We start from the raw sequence: 16,536 nt of genomic DNA, 5'->3' as shown, positions 1-16,536 counted from the left end.
ATTGGGGCGGCTTGGGTGGCTTCTGGTTTGCATAGACATATAATAAAATTATGACATTTGCTATATATTTTTTTGTTTATAAACAAATTTAGAAAACAACACAGTTTAAGACACATGAAATTACAAGAGCATAGCATACTTTTAGGCGTTTATCGATGTATGAAGTTTTCTGTCCCAATTTACTAAATTGATTCCATTTCATCAAAACACGCTATGTTAAATAATTATGGTGTTGGCTGTATGATTTTCGCCGAGAATGTTTCTTGGACTGCTACATTCATAGCATACCATCGAAATAAAAACAGCTCCTTCAAGCATTTTCTTTATATTTACAAGGATAATTGGGCTGACTATTTCTATATCTTTTTGCGTTCAAATGATCTAAGTGGTAACATTCACTGTTCAATCACTTTAGATTTACTGTCTACTCTATTTCACATATACAGCCATTTCATAGAAAATCGATATCATGCAACTCCAAATACCGTGATACTTGGTGGGTTTGTAGTGTAACGATTTGTCGTTTTTAATACTTCTATGTAAAATAAAGTTTGAATTAAGTTAGAATAAAATATCATTTTTGGAATATTTTCATTATGATTTAAAAGTTTGTTCTCCTTTTTATATAAATATTAGTTTTCACGATTATTCTAGTTATTTGTAGCTTTTGAAGTTTTCATCCTTTCAAGTAAAATCTAATTGGATTTTCTTTGATTTTGAATTTAACATTTGAGAATATCGTTCGTGTATGGTTTGTGTCCAGACTAAGTAACGTATGTATGAGAAACGTAGCTAATAAGATATTTTGATGGCGCGGAATATTCTTCGCGGCCATCTGAAATTAGTTGGCGCGATTTATAAGAATACTTGACTAATTGAATAGAATTCGTGTTGAAAAGAGGCAGTTTCTTGGACGAAGCGCAGTTTCGACTCTGCTTTTTCGCTGCGAGATCTGCTTGAGAGCAGAAATGTGCGAATTTTAGGATACAGTTTAATTCTGTTCAGTTTTCTTTTGAGATTTATGTACATTTCCGTAGTTTAGGTAAAAAAAATAGTGAGTTTATTTTAAGTGGTGTTAAACTTTTTGTATGTTTTTTGGTCTCTTTGTAAATAGTGGACAAAGGTTCGTTTCCATTCGCAAATTCTGCTGAATTGAGTGTTTTGTGTGAAATACGAAAAAAGGTAATTATATTTGAATATAAATTGATTGTATAGTAGTTATTGTCATTTCGTGTTGGACGTGTAGCGGTTTTTTTCGTTCGGCTGGACTTTCTACGCTATCGTCGAATTGGTATTTCCGATTTGTATTCCCCGCTCGCGCTCGGCCATAGTAGGAATCTAAGCAGGAACAAAGCTTGAACCGTTCAACAATTGGCGAGAATCGTCCAATATTAGGATGAGCTAGCTTATGGAAGTGTTCAACATTTGGGTAACAGACTTCCCATACAAATGTTCTATTTTCTCTTAGAAAATTCAATTTAAGGGAACACAAATTCAATGGGAAGATCTAGACGTTCACTGGATATTTTTCAACTAAAGTGGAATTATGCATGAAAAAACAAACAAAAACAAATATGCCAGTACTAACCGTTCAACAATTGGCGAATTACCCTATAGCAGCAAAAAAAAATCCATAAATTATCCAAACGATCGGAAATTTTTCCGAATTTCCATGAGCCGTTCAACTTTCCCTGAGAAAAGTCTCTAATTCAGACGATGAGCAAATCAAACACGACCAGTGGTCTCTCTCTCTCTAAGAGTGGCACTTAAGCCACCGTGCTCTGCTTACTTCTCAAGAAAAGTTTACAAACGGTTACAGTAGTTTATCGAAAATAATAAGACTCGTATTTATTTTTCTTCTTTAGTATGACCAATTTTATGATACGGTGGTCCAAAAAATCAAGATTTTTCAAAACTATTTTTTTTTCAAAAAATCATAACTTTTGAACCAGTTGATTGATTTTAAACTTCTATACCTATATTTTGTTTGAATACTTTGAATCCTACACAGATCGAAAAAAGAGTGTAAAATTCTATGACATATGATGCACATGATTGGAGCGTGGGATATTACAGAAGTTTACATGATATATCATGTAAAAGTCATAAAATATCATGTAAACTTCCATTACATGTCATGTAATTCAGCATGACTCTGTGTGTTTACATGACATATAACACAAATTTACATGATGTATCATGTAAACCATCATAACATTAAGTTTACATGACTAAACTGAAGTTTGCATGACGTGTAAATCTCATTATTTTTATATGTGTATTTTATCTAAGTGTACAAAAAACACTAGGAATTACTTAAACTTGCATAGTTTTATGGGGATTTAGAAAATCAGACGATTTTAGAGTAGCTAGTATTAAAATACATGACACTCACCACGTTAACTCCCTGGACCTGCCGAGTTTCAGTCTAATGCTTACTTGCAGACTTCGTTCCGCACCGTGTGGGTGACAAACGTCCACTTTCTAATTTCTGTTGCTATCGGCTTTTGATGACATTGATGATGGAGCTTGCCCACTATCAACAAATTACATACCGCAGGCACAGGCATCTCTTGCTGAAGACCTTTGATGAAGAGTTAAAATAACAAAAACCCTAACAAAACTCGTTCCAATTAAAACAAAAATATAACAAGTTGAGATATAATCATAACACGATTATATCAAATGTTGTTAGACTACATGTGCGAAATCATAACAAATTATAACAAAATTATAACAAGTTCTGTTATATATTTCAGAACAAATTTGTTACAAGTACATATTATTATAAATCTCTTGGCTCGAATGACCAACATAATAGAAATAACCAATCGTCCCGACTAGGGGAACATAACATAAGAATATCAAAATATGGTAGTATGTTACACACATTTTGTCTAACATAGGCTGTTATAATTAAGATGCAGGATGTTGTTAAAATAACAAAAGTTCTAACTAAAAATCATAAGACTTCTAACAAAAATGTATCAGTATTTGTTACAAATATATAAAAATATAGAATGCTCTGTTCTGAGTTTTTGATAAAATATATCAAAACTATATTATTATTATTATTATTATTATTATTTTTATTATTATTATTATTATTCACCGTCTTCGAAAAAAAATCGCACAGACTGAACTACTTAATACTAATTTACAATTACTTAAAACTAAACAATTCTTCTTATTCGATTTTTAAAAACAGTTTTGGACATATCGAAGTCGAATTCTTCAGAAACAACATTGAATGCGCGAATACAAGAAACAATCGGATTATTATAACCATAATTAGAGTGGTGGAAAGGGACAACGAACATGGGGACATGTCGAAGTTGCCGCGGAGGAACGTAAAAAGGAATTTGTTCTAGAAGAGTAGGACAATCAATGGTACCGGTTAGAATGTCAAAGACAAGAAGACGTTGCAACTCTACACGCCTAACCGACAGCAGTTCCAAGCTAATCAATTTACAACGATCTGAGTAGTCAGGGAGATTCTCCAAGGGAGTAAGCGTAGCGCAAAACGAATGATTTTTTTCTGCACGCGTTCAATGGATAGTGTCGGTGCGGCGTAATAAGGAGACCAGACAGGGGCAGCATACTCGAGGATGCTTCGCACTAAACTGCAATAGAGTGTTTTCAAGGCGTAGATATCAGTTAACTCAGAGGCATGACGCCGGATTAGCCCTAGCACTGAGAAAGCTTTAGCGGTAGTAATTCGCACGTGCTCATTGAACCGTAACATAGCATCAAGAGTAACTCCCAAATCACAGATGGAGGTAACACAGTTACTACAGTTAATACAGTTTGATACCTGCATAAGGATCGAATAGGGTAAAAACTATTTTTATACTCATTTTTGAGTACTGTAGACAAATCAATGAACACCAGGACTGATTTCCTTCAGAATGATACGGAGCGCGTTTTGGCGAAGTTTCAAATAAAGCGGGATGATTTGTCAATAATGTATTGTTCCAGTGTTTATTGATAACAGGTTAACATTTCTCTCTAATTGTACATGGCATTGAGTTTTATTCTCTGTTTTTTTTTTTTAACCCTCCTTATTTCAGAAACTTCTAAAGTTTACGAGTTCGGTTTTTATGTAATAAATAATCCCATGTCAGTGTTGCATGTGCGCAAAAAAGATGACCTTTTTCCTATGTTGGACGCCATTTCAGCCTCAAAAGTTATCCGGCGTGTCGGACAGAAATCCTGTCTGCCAATTTCTCTGTCTGTGACTCACGAAATAGACCTTTCCTATCTATTATTCTATTATCCCAGTTTCTTAAAAATCGAACGTTTACAGCTGTCCCACACGAAAATCCGAGGAAGAAAACTTTCTATCGAATCCAATTTATTCCCCTTGCACATTCGCCCGGAATGCCTTCCGCTCGGGAGAGCTTAGGGTAAAGGAAAGAATGTACCTATTTATGTTTGAAATTGACAATCTAATATCAATAATCCATTCGGTTTGCCTTCTTTCATCTCCGAAGCCACCGATCGATGCGATGCCATACACGAATGGCACCTTCTATTCCACGTATTCGATCACATCTCATATCCTTTCTGGGGAAATCCATAGCCTTTTCCCCCTTTTTGTATTCGCCAAAGCTCATATCCTGTCCCGATGATAAAGGTAAATCAACGAAAGCGTGAAAAAAGTTTCACTTGTGCGGACCCAATCTTCATAACTTTGAGGAAGGACTTTTCCTTTTTGTGTCATCCAGATGGATAGCCGACGAAGGTTCAATATCAGGTATTTGAACGAGATTAAATGGATAGACATGGGCCATGAAGGCAACTATCTACAACACATACACATGTATCATTTTGGAGCACGAGATGGGCTTCTCACGGCTGAAACGATTTTCCCTCCCACTCCTTTTCATTAATTCAGCATGCATTTACCGGCGTTTAATCTGATAAAAGATTCACGCGTAGCCATATGCAAATCCATTTGTCACAGCCCTCTTGCCACAACGAGCCGTTAAAAGCTTATCCTAGCTCGGGGCAATGAATTATGCCTGCTCCTAATTATTCCTTAGTATCCTTTTATGTGCAACCATTCCTCTTCGTCTTTGTGTGAAGTGAAACATCATGATGCGATGCGACCACAGTTACACACGCCCGCCATCAGTAGAAGGTTTGGTTGACTGTGCCGCCGTCGACGCCGCCGTAAGCTCTGAATATGTGCCGGCCCAGCCAGCAGCACAGCGAAATCCTGACTTGCCACAGAAAGAAGGTCAACAGACAACTGTGGTGAAGGTGGCGGGGTAAGGAAAAGGGACTGAACAAAAAAAAGGAAGAGAATTTCAAAAGCTTTGATAAATTACATTTTACGGGAAAATTTATCTTCTCTCCAGTCAGGTGCGGTGTGTCGGAATATAAATTAATCCCACTAGAAGGATGGAAATTTTTCAAAGTGTTGGCTTTTGCCAAGAAAGGCAAGGGCATGAATTAAATTCATTTGAAGGTTTTCTAAAGTGTGATTTGTTTTTTAATAAGTTATACACAATTTAAGTAAACATTTGAAAATTTGTAAAGTAATTTGACGGAATTCAACCATGCTTTTGTATAATTTTGAAACATTGTAATAATGTTACCGAATATGGAACAATCAATCAATTTGCCAGAGACAATCACTAGGAATAGAGATATGTCTCCGTTGCCTTAACATACCAATAAGAAAGAATCGTATCAACAAATGGACATAAGGTTCACCGGGGCAAGGTGAAACGGGCGGGATAAGATAGAACAGCCGGTTATCCATCGAGCGCTCGCGCTGTTGTATTTTGTACAACACGTTGACAAAATCTCGCTTTTTGTACTCAGCATTAGTGTGGTGCTGACGCAGGTAGTCAACCACGCGAGTTACGGAAGGTTAACATGATGTTTTCTAATAATGATAAACAATTCACTTGCAAGAACTGATACTTTTATATTCAAACAATCGTTTACTGTAAGATAAATTTCCAACTTTTATTGAAATATTTTTCAAAACTTCGCGAAGCAAAATTCACAAACGCTGATAAAAATTATACTTGTATCCTCTGTTTTTGAAAATTCTGATTTGCTCGCTCTACAGTTGTTAACACCAAAGAAGACGGAATCACATGCACGTGCACCACCATTCTCGTTTTTCAACAGTCACCCCTTTCAACGAAATAATAGCGGATTCCCAGTGGATTCTCTATGGATTGCCAGCGAATTTCAAGCGGAATCCTAGCAGATTCCCAGCGGAGTCCCAGCGGTACACAAGCAGAATGCAATCGGATTGCCATTGGAATCCCAGCAGATTCCCTGTGATTTTCCAGCGGTTTCCGAGCGAATTCTCAGCGGAATCCCAGCGGACTCCCAATGAAATCCCAGCGGATTCCCTGTAGAATCCCAGCAGGTTCATAGTGGAATTCCAATGAAACTCCAGTGAAATCACAGCCGAATCCCAGTGGATTCCGAACGGAATACCAGCGGATTCCCAGCGGAATCCCAGCGGATTCCCAGCGGAACCCCAGCGGATTTCCAGCGGATTTTCAGCGGAATCCCAGCGGATTTTCAGCGGAATCCCAGCGGATTTCCAACGGATTCCCAGTGGAATCCCAGCGGATTTTCAGCGGAATCCCAGCAGATTCTCACCGGAATCCCAGCGGACTTCCAGCGGAATCCCAGCGGATTCCCAGCGGATTCCCAACGGAATTCCAGCGAATTCCCAGTGGAATCCCAGCGGATTCCCAGCGGAATCCCAGCGGATACCCAGCGGAATCCCAGCGGAATCCCAGCGGATTCCCAGCGGAATCCCAGCGGATTCCCAGCGGATTCCCAGCGGATTCCCAGCGGAATCCCAGCGGATTCCCAGTGGAATCCCAGCGGATTCCCAGCGGATTCCCAGCGGAATCCCAGCGGATTCCCAGCGGATTCCCAACGGAATCCCAGCGAATTCCCAGCGGAATCCCAGCGGATTCCCAGCGGAATCCCAGTGGATTCCCAGTGGAATCCCAGCGGATACCCAGCGGAATCCCAGCGGAATCCCAGCGGAATCCCAGCGGAATCCCAGCGGATTCCCAGCGGAATCCCAGCGGATTCCCAGCGGAATCCCAGCGGATTCCCAGCGGAATCCCAGCGGATTCCCAGCGGAATCCCAGCGGATTCTCAGCGGAATCCCAGCGGATTCCCAGCGGAATCCCAGCGGATTCCCAGCGGGATCCCAGCACGCAAAAACGGCTACGCTCAAAAATGTGTTCGGCCTGCACATTTTTAGTAAACATCCATGCCGCACATGACTGTGTTGGAAACACACATTTTTTTAAAATTGCTCGTACGCTCACATGAGCATGTATTTTGCAATAATTTCGACATGGCAACCTCACTGGGTTTATAAACCACCTTCAAATACCGAAAAATATTGATATTTTGCAAAAATGTGAGCGTACGAGTAATTTAAAAAAATGTGTGTTTCCATTACAGTCCCTGTGCGGCATGGGCGCTACTCAAAAATGAGAGTTTTTATTTTAGAGAGAGCGGATTCCCAGCGGAATCCCAGCGGATTCCCAGCGGAATCCCAGCGGATTCCCAGCGGATTCCCAGCGGAATCCCAGCGGATTCCCAGCGGAATCCCAGCGGATTCCCAGCGGAATCCCAGCGGATTCCCAGCGGAATCCCAGCGGATTCCCAGTGGAATCCCAGCGGATTCCCAGCGGATTCCCAGCGGAATCCCAGCGGATTCCCAGCGGAATCCCAGCGGATTCCCAGCGGAATCCCAGCGGATTCCCAGCGGAATCCCAGCGGATTCCCAGCGGAATCCCAGCGGATTCCCAGCGGAATCCCAGCGGATTCCCAGCGGAATCCCAGCGGATTCCCAGCGGAATCCCAGCGGATTCCCAGCGGAATCCCAGCGGATTCCCAGCGGAATCCCAGCGGATTCCCAGTGGAATCCCAGCGGATTCCCAGCGGAATCCCAGCGGAATCCCAGCGGATTCCCAGCGGAATTCCAGCGGATTCCCAGCGGATTCCCAGCGGAATCCCAGCGGATTCGAAGCGGAATCCCAGCGGATTCTCAGCGGAATCCCAGCGGATTCCCAGCGGAATCCCAGCGGATTCCCAGCAGAATACCAGCGGATTTCCAGCGGAATTCCAGCGAATTCCCAGCGGAATCCCAGCGGATTCCCAGCGGAATCCCAGCGGATTCCCAGCGGAATCCCAGCGGAATCCCAGCGGAATCCCAGCGGAATCCCAGCGGAATCCCAGCGGAATCCCAGCGGAATCCCAGCGGAATCCCAGCGGAATCCCAGCGGATTCCCAGCGGAATCCCAGCGGATTCCCAGCGGAATCCCAGCGGATTCCCAGCGGAATCCCAGCGGATTCCCAGCGGAATCCCAGCGGATTCCCAGCGGAATCCCAGCGGATTCCCAGCGGAATCCCAGCGGATTCCCAGCGGAATCCCAGCGGATTCCCAGCGGAATCCCAGCGGATTCCCAGCGGAATCCCAGCGGATTCCCAGCGGAATCCCAGCGGAATCCCAGCGGAATCCCAGCGGAATCCCAGCGGATTCCCAGCGGAATCCCAGCGGAATCCCAGCGGAATCCCAGCGGAATCCCAGCGGAATCCCAGCGGAATCCCAGCGGAATCCCAGCGGAATCCCAGCGGATTCCCAGCGGAATCCCAGCGGATTCCCAGCGGAATCCCAGCGGATTCCCAGCGGAATCCCAGCGGATTCCCAGCGGAATCCCAGCGGATTCCCAGCGGAATCCCAGCGGATTCCCAGCGGAATCCCAGCGGATTCCCAGCGGAATCCCAGCGGATTCCCAGCGGAATCCCAGCGGATTCCCAGCGGAATCCCAGCGGATTCCCAGCGGAATCCCAGCGGATTCCTAGCGGAATCCCAGCGGATTCCCAGCGGAATCCCAGCGGAATCCCAGCGGATTCCCAGCGGAATCCCAGCGGATTCCCAGCGGAATCCCAGCGGATTCCCAGCGGAATCCTAGCGGATTCCCAGCGGAATCCCAGCGGATTCCCAGCGGAATCCCAGCGGATTCCCAGCGGAATCCCAGCGGATTCCCAGCGGAATCCCAGCGGAATCCCAGCGGAATCCCAGCGGATTCCTAGCGAACTCCCAGCGGATTCCCAGCGGACTCCCAGCGGAATCCCAGCGGATTCCCAGCGGAATCCCAGCGGATTCCCAGCGGAATCCCAGCGGATTCCCAGCGGAATCCCAGCGGATTCCCAGCGGAATCCCAGCGGATTCCCAGCGGAATCCCAGCGGATTCCCAGCGGAATCCCAGCGGATTTCCAGCGGAATCCCAGCGGAATCCCAGCGGAATCCCAGCGGATTCCTAGCGGATTTCCAGCGGATTCCCAGCGGATTCCCAGCGGAATCCCAGCGGAATTCCAGCAGATATCTAGCGGAATCCCAGCGGATTCCCAGCGGAATCCCAGCGGATATCTAGCGGAATCCCAGCGGATATCTAGCGGAATCCCAGCGGAATCCCAGCGGATATCCAGCGGAATCCCAGCGGATATCCAGCGGAATCCCAGCGGATTCTCAGCGGAATCCCAGCGGATTCCCAGCGGAATCCCAGCGGATTCCCAGCGGAATCCCAGCGGATTCCCAGCGGAATTCCCAGCGGATTCCCAGCGGAATTCCCAGCGGATTCCCAGCGGAATCCCAGCGGAATCACAGCGGATTTCCAGCGGATTCCCAGCGGATTCCCAGCGGATTCCCAGCGGATTACCAGCGGATTCCCAGTGGATTCCCAGCGGATTCCCAGCGGATTCCCAGCGGATTCACAGCGGATTCCCAGCGGAATCCCAGCGGAATCCCAGCGGAATCACAGCGGATTCCCAGCGAAATCCCAGCGGATTCCCAGCGGAATCCCAGCGGATTCCAGCGGAATCCCAGCGGAATCCCTGCGGATTCCCAGCGGATTCCCAGCGGATTCTTAGTGGTATCCCATTTTTATATATATTTTTCTTAAAGTTTGGTAATCTACGTGCTTTATTTAACAAATTTAAAAGCTGTGCAATGCAGTGTTCCAGAAACCTAAAATTTGTGGTAAGTTCTTTGAATCTTCAACCATTTTTTCTTTAAGAAGGATTTTGAAAATCTATTTTTTTTTTCAATTATTAGAAAATATGACATTGAAAGATTTTTCAACGATTTATATTTGAAATTTTAAACTGAAGTTGTTAAAATTGTTAAAATTCTTTATAAAAAGTTGTTGGTATGCCGCGACATTTTTGAAATTTTCAAAATGCGCCGCGGTAGCAAAAAGTTTGGGAACTTCTGCATTAAAAGAAAATATTTTCCAAATTGTATTAAATATTTTACATCTGCTTGGCGTGACCCACGAAAAGTTAGTTCGTTGGTTCGTCATAGGGACCTTTTTAATGATGGCGGCAGTGCAGAGGACTATTTGGAAAACGGTTAATTGATTGTATCATCCCTCTTGTTATACTCGTGCCGGTCCGAGTCATTCCGATATTGAGACTCTGAAACCTTCAGAATTGCTTCGGTTATCTTATTTCAGTATACCGTCGTTGGGGGTGACAATGGGCGAAAACCATATCTGAAATATCTCATCAAATATTGCGAATATAGAATCAAATTTTGCTTCGTGGCCGAGCGGTTAGCGGCGTTAGTCGTTTAGGAGTTCGTCAGCCTCGGAGTGTGGGTTCGATTCCCGCTCCAGTCGGTTAAAACTTTTCGTCAATCGAAATATTCTCCACTGGGCCACTGGGTGTTATATGTGTTGTCCGTTGTCAAATGTTAGTAACATAACGGTCAAACATAACGGAATTTGAGCAGGGGTTGTTGCAATTTCAGCTAACGGAAAAGCTCCATCGAAAGCGGGGAAAGGTCATCTCGAATAGAAACCCCATCCGTTAGGCCAGCGTATCCCATAATCATCGATACTGTTAGGACACCTAATTCCTTTTTCCTTGCCATCAAACGTTCATTGGCATGGACGTTCTTTAAAACGATTCTTATTGGGCTGTTCTGATCTTTCGACTTTGCTAATCTAGTGCACGAGACAATTGCCTTTTCACCGTCGTTGAATCCAAGAGTTTGACAGGTAATGTCAACCAGAGTTTTGGTATTCTCGTTCGGCAGGCGTGGTATCCCTAATAGAACCGTATTGGAAGACAATTCCGACCGTCGCTGATGGTCCAGTTCAAGTTCCTGTTTCATGAGTACATTAGACACTGTATCAGATTCAGTCGAGATAGATTCCAAGGCCTTCCTTAAAGAATCATTCTCGAGGCAATGATATGGCGGGCAGATGCAGCAGCAGTTCGAGATGTTTAAGGCCGCATTTCTCAGGTGTTTCTACTCACAGCGAGAATGTAATATGCTTAACAGCATTGCAGCATAATGATTTTTAGTTGATATGCAGTACACAGCGATTTTATGTTGATCTACATGGATAATTAGGGTAAATAACAGAGCACAAAGCAAAGAACAGCTAGTTCGCAGCAGAGTTGCCAGAATTTCTAAATTATAAAAAAAAACTTCGTGTGACGGCGAACTTTGTTCGATCGTAGAGTTCTGCGGAGTCCAAAGTAAGCTTGATTTCCTGCAACAATGCGTCTCTGAATTTATCTGCTAGTGTCGTTGTCGACGGTCACCAGTGAGCCCAAGTACACGAATTCTTCAACCGCCTCGATTTCATAACCGTCTATAGAAATTCGGGGTGGCGGGCGTGATGATTCCTCCCTGCAGCCCTTTGCCATCAAGTACTTTGCCTTCGACACATTAATTACTAATCCGATAGTTCCCGCAATCCAACTTGTCGCCCCTTTTTGTAGATGGGACACATGATACCTTCCATCCACTCCTCCAGTAATACTTCCTCCTCCCAAATCTTGGTAATTACCCAGTGTAGTGCTTGAGCCAGTGCTTCTCCATCGTGTTTTAGTAACTCGCTTAGTAGTTGATCTGCTCCAGCGGCTTTGTTGCTTTTCAACCGGCTAACCTCCTCCTCAATCTCTTGGAGGTTAGTGGCTGGAAATCTTTCGTCCTGCGTACGTACTCCTAGATCTGTTACTACGCAACCTTGCAACGTCGCCATTGAGGTGATCATCGTAATGCTGCCGCCACCTCTCGACCACCACACACTGGCTCGTGAAAATATTCCCGTGATTATCTCGGCACATGTCGGCTTGTGGCATAAAGCCTCTGCGCGAGCGGTTCAGCTTCTCGTAGAACTTTTGTGTGTCCTTAGCGTGGTGCAGTTCTTCCAATGCTTCGCGATCTCGTTCTTCCTGCTGACGCTTCTTCATCCGAAATACTGAGTTCTGCCTGTTCCGCGCCTGTTTATAACGTGCCTCATTCGCTCTAGTACGGTGTTGCAGCATTCTCGCCCATGCTGCATTCTTCTCGTTTTTCAACTGTTCATATTCGCCGTCGTACCATTCGTTTCTGTGATTCGGAGTCGCAAAGCGTGACGGATCGGATGTCCCTCCAGTCATCTTCAATTATAGCTGCGCCAAGCTGCTCTTCCGTTGGTAGGACCACTGCTAGCTGCTGTGCATAGTATTGATCCACTTCTACATACGTTACGCAGCTGCTCGATGTTAAGCTGAGGCGTTCGACTTCGACGCGTGGTGATAATTGTCGATAGTTTTGAGCGCATGCATGCAGCGATTAAGTAGTGATCCGAATCTATATTCGCATTGCGGTATGTGCGGGCATCGATTATATCCGAGAAGAATTTACCGTCGATAAGAACGTGGTCGATTTGGTTTCCTGTTTGATGGTCGGGTGATATCCTCGTGGCTTTGTGGATATCTTTGCGGGGGAAGAAGGTGCTTCGGACTACCGTACCACGGAAGGCTGCAAAGTTTATGCATCACTGGCCGTTATTATTCAATACGGCGTGCAGGCTGTTTCGCCCGATTACCCGATCACTAAGCTACTGAGCAAATTATTTACGAGGCACTATAGGGTGATTCATATCTCATCTTCCCCTACACCGCAAATATAACCATCTTTGTTGCAGATATATGGACGACGAATGAACGCGATTTGTTTATTGTTTGAAACTTTTTTCTAAATTCAACCTATTTTTTCGTAATTTAACCAATGAATAAATTGTGCGAATATAGGCTCTGTCTTTAGACTTATTTTCTCCCATGTATAAATGAGTCAATAACATTTATCCACATGAACCCATTCAATACGATTGATGTTGATTTAACAATCTGTCAAATCTAATTGATGGGTGTGTTATTCACGTTGAGCGCAATCAAATACATGCTGATTATGCAATGATAATCATTTACCAGCAGTTAGATAATTAATGCCCATAATTACTGGCCATAATAGCCTACTTTTAGGATGCACGCACATGCGAAATTCATATTCTTCAATGCCACATGACAGTGACCGATTAAACGACCTTATTCAACCAGATTTGATTGTTTCTGCCATGTTCCCGAATGGTAATCCCTCAGTACTCGTATGAGCGACGCATTCATATTTTGACTCGCTGAACAAAGTGAATAAGTAAGCAAGCTTGGCCGCAGATTGTGCTCGTGATGATTGGAATTAATTTTTTTTTATTATACTCTTTCGAACCCAATTTCTGAGCAGATTAACAGAGAAAATCACTCAATCCCACATGTCCGAGCTTTTTTTAATCTCTCGTTGCTCACCTGGGGAATTTGGGGGCTATTTGATTGTACCTGAAGTATTCGATCAAATAGTTTCGTTGCTGCACGTGTCATCCATGTTAAAGATAAAAAAATTAAAATTAAAAAATAGCGATAATAAATACCGGCTAAACAACAGGTATTGTCAGATTGGACATTTGCCACTTCGCACTCCCCATAATCCCCGCAATTATGAGTAAACCAAAAATATATACCTTGTCTTTCACCAGGCCCGTGCACAGAACAGGTGACAAAGGTGGAGGGGCGCCCAGTGTATGGAACTTCGGAAATGGGAGGGGTTTAACCCCCAAAACCTTGCCCTTGTGCACGGGCTTGACTTCCACCAACCTGTTCATTTACTGCTTTTATGAATTAACTCGCGTTGAATCCATTTACTGATGCATCATAGCCATCGTAAATTGTAAATTGTAAAATACCAACCAAAATGGAAATACTCAGATATATATGGTTGATATAAAGCAGTCCAATCCAAATTTTAGCACTCCACTCTGGTTGCATTTTTTATTTCGGACACAGTGCACTTACCTATACAAGGGTTTCCCTGCACTCTCTCGAAACCACAGAACCATATAGACGCGATCGTTGGCTTCGTCTGGTGTGATGTCGCAGGGCAGTGACGTTGTCCGACCAAGCACAGCTTCCACCGTCGTTGTCGATACTGTGAATGAAACAGAGAAGGAACAAAGTCAGTCTACGATGCTTCCGTGTTAGGTTGGGACCACCGCATCACGTCACGAGGAGGCGGATGCGAGATGGGAGAAAATTCACTAAATTGACTGATCCTCGGAGAGTACCTTTCAGGTTACTCCGTACAGACCGACAGACAGCTCGTGCCCGTGCCAATCGGTGATGTGAACGGAAAAAGTAGGACAATGCTCTCGTGCTACCACCATCCAACCCAGCCACCGACAAAGGAATGGCAGGAATTCCTCTGACACGACAATCAATAACCTCTTGATAGGGGATCGGAATTCGTGTGACAAATGATGCTGAAGACAAATGGGAAAATACAGCGGAAAATCAATAATGAATTCAGTTTTTGTGGTCTTGCGTTGATAAATGTTTCAATAGCCAAGACGACAACCGACGATGGTGGGTCACATAGGCGGAGATTGTTATGACGTTGATTGACATGACGTGAGAGCCAGGAAAAGGTTTCAGGGAATTAATTTGTTTAATTGACTTGTTCAGACGTTGTTCATACTTGAAGAGTACAACTGCGGGCTCACACACAATTTCCCTCTAACCGACGATGACGGTTCTTCTCAAGGAACGTGGGGAATGGAAGCAACGGAAGTTCAATTATACAAATTACTTGTTATTGCATATTTTTCCTGATCCTGTAATCCATGATTTGTGATGATAAGAGCTGCGTGTCTGAATAGGCAATAATGCCGCATGGCGACCGAGATTTGGCTTCCCATTTCAATTAATACCTTGTTTATATGGAAGGTGATACTAATTGCTATTCAATCGGAAAATCAAATCAAATGACCATTAGTGGTGAGTTACATTGACGGGACAAATCAGTTGTTCAATAATTAATTTATCTCGGTCGTTATCGATATGTAAAATATATAGAGAAATGATTGAATATTGTATGAAATGATGCCTCGTTGATTTCGGTGCATGATCGCATTCTAATTGAGGAGAATAATTGCATTGAAAATGAGGTGTTGGAAATTGGAAAACCTTACATTGTTGTGGATTTCACTCACCAACAAATGAGGAGTCCTTTTTGATTTGCAGGATTTTTCTGAGCATTATAACAAGTGTTGCATAGTTTAAATAATAATCGAAATTACAAGCTAGTATTTAGATAGGCCTCCACTTCCATATATTGACAATAACCCCAGCCTCAATCAATGCAATGCTGTCTGATGACTGACGACCGGTACATGTAGCAAGCATGAATTATGGTGCTGTAGCTTTAAAGCTTGGGCTGCAAAACGGTGAGTCGATAAGAAGAGTGTCCAACATAGCTCTAGTCCTCACAAGTTCCTACCTCATGCTTCCACGGGTCAATCGATGACAAAGATCGCCAGCTAAGAGTTATGTGCTTAGCTGGTAGTGCATACTGGGCACTGTTGTCCTTCTGACTTCAGCTAAATTGAGGAGGTACGACCCGAGCGTCTGTTCACCAAGAGGTGCAACTCAAACAGTGTCTGTTCTGGCATCCAGCGGCTGAATAAGAAACGCTGCATCACGCCTCGCTAGATAAGTGTTAGTTGGGACGTTAAACAGAACTGGCACGATTGGCTCTCCGGCAAGAAAGGAGTGCTGGCGTAGGCCCAATAAGCCACCCGTAAAAATCCCCATTGCTAATAGCATAGGAGAAAATACGACTCGATACAATCGGCAAAGACCCACGCGACGAAACAAGGACTGCGTTTGGAAAACATAAAATTGCAAGTCACTTGGTTTCACAGGATGTGACAGGATAATTTACGACGAACTACTTCGCCGCAACTTCGGCATCGTGGCGTTGCAGGAACTTTGTTGGACTGGACAGATAGTGTGGAAAAGCGGGCATCGAGCGGCTACCTTCTACCAAAGCTGGGGCACCGCCAATGAACTGCGAACAGGACTTATAGTGTTGGGCAAGATGCGACAACGTGTAATTGGGTGGCAGCCGATCAACGCAAGGATGTGTATTTTGAGAGTGAAGAGCCGTTTCATAAACTACAGCATCATTATCGTGCTCTGCCCACACGAAGGGAGACCTGATGACGAGAAAGCAGCGTTCTACGCGCAGTTAGAACAAACATACGATGATTACTCGTCGCGTGACGTGAAAATCGTTGTCGGCGACATGAACGCGCAGGTAGGAAAGGAGGAAATGTACAGACCGGTTATCGGGCGAAACAGCCT

At 44.0% G+C, this 16,536-nt stretch overlaps 1 protein-coding gene across 6 annotated transcripts in view; it reads right to left on the bottom strand.

The window, feature by feature from the left end:
* The window catches only part of LOC115257156 (uncharacterized), a 771,557-nt gene that overhangs the window by 238,004 nt on the left and 517,017 nt on the right, over window positions 1-16,536 (bottom strand). For all 6 annotated transcript variants that reach the window (XR_009996344.1, XM_062846034.1, XM_062846035.1 and 3 more), the window contains one exon: window positions 14,191-14,323. Coding sequence is in view for 5 of the 6 variants with exons in the window: in XM_062846034.1 (XP_062702018.1) it covers window positions 14,191-14,323 (133 nt within the window). In the remaining variant the exon portion in view is untranslated. The remainder of the gene's footprint in view (window positions 1-14,190; window positions 14,324-16,536) is intronic.

Source organism: Aedes albopictus, chromosome 1 (genome assembly GCF_035046485.1).
Source record: "Aedes albopictus strain Foshan chromosome 1, AalbF5, whole genome shotgun sequence".
NCBI lineage: Eukaryota > Metazoa > Arthropoda > Insecta > Diptera > Culicidae > Aedes > Aedes albopictus.
Note: the sequence above shows the minus strand (reverse complement) of the source record. Positions and strands in the feature narration are given on the sequence as shown.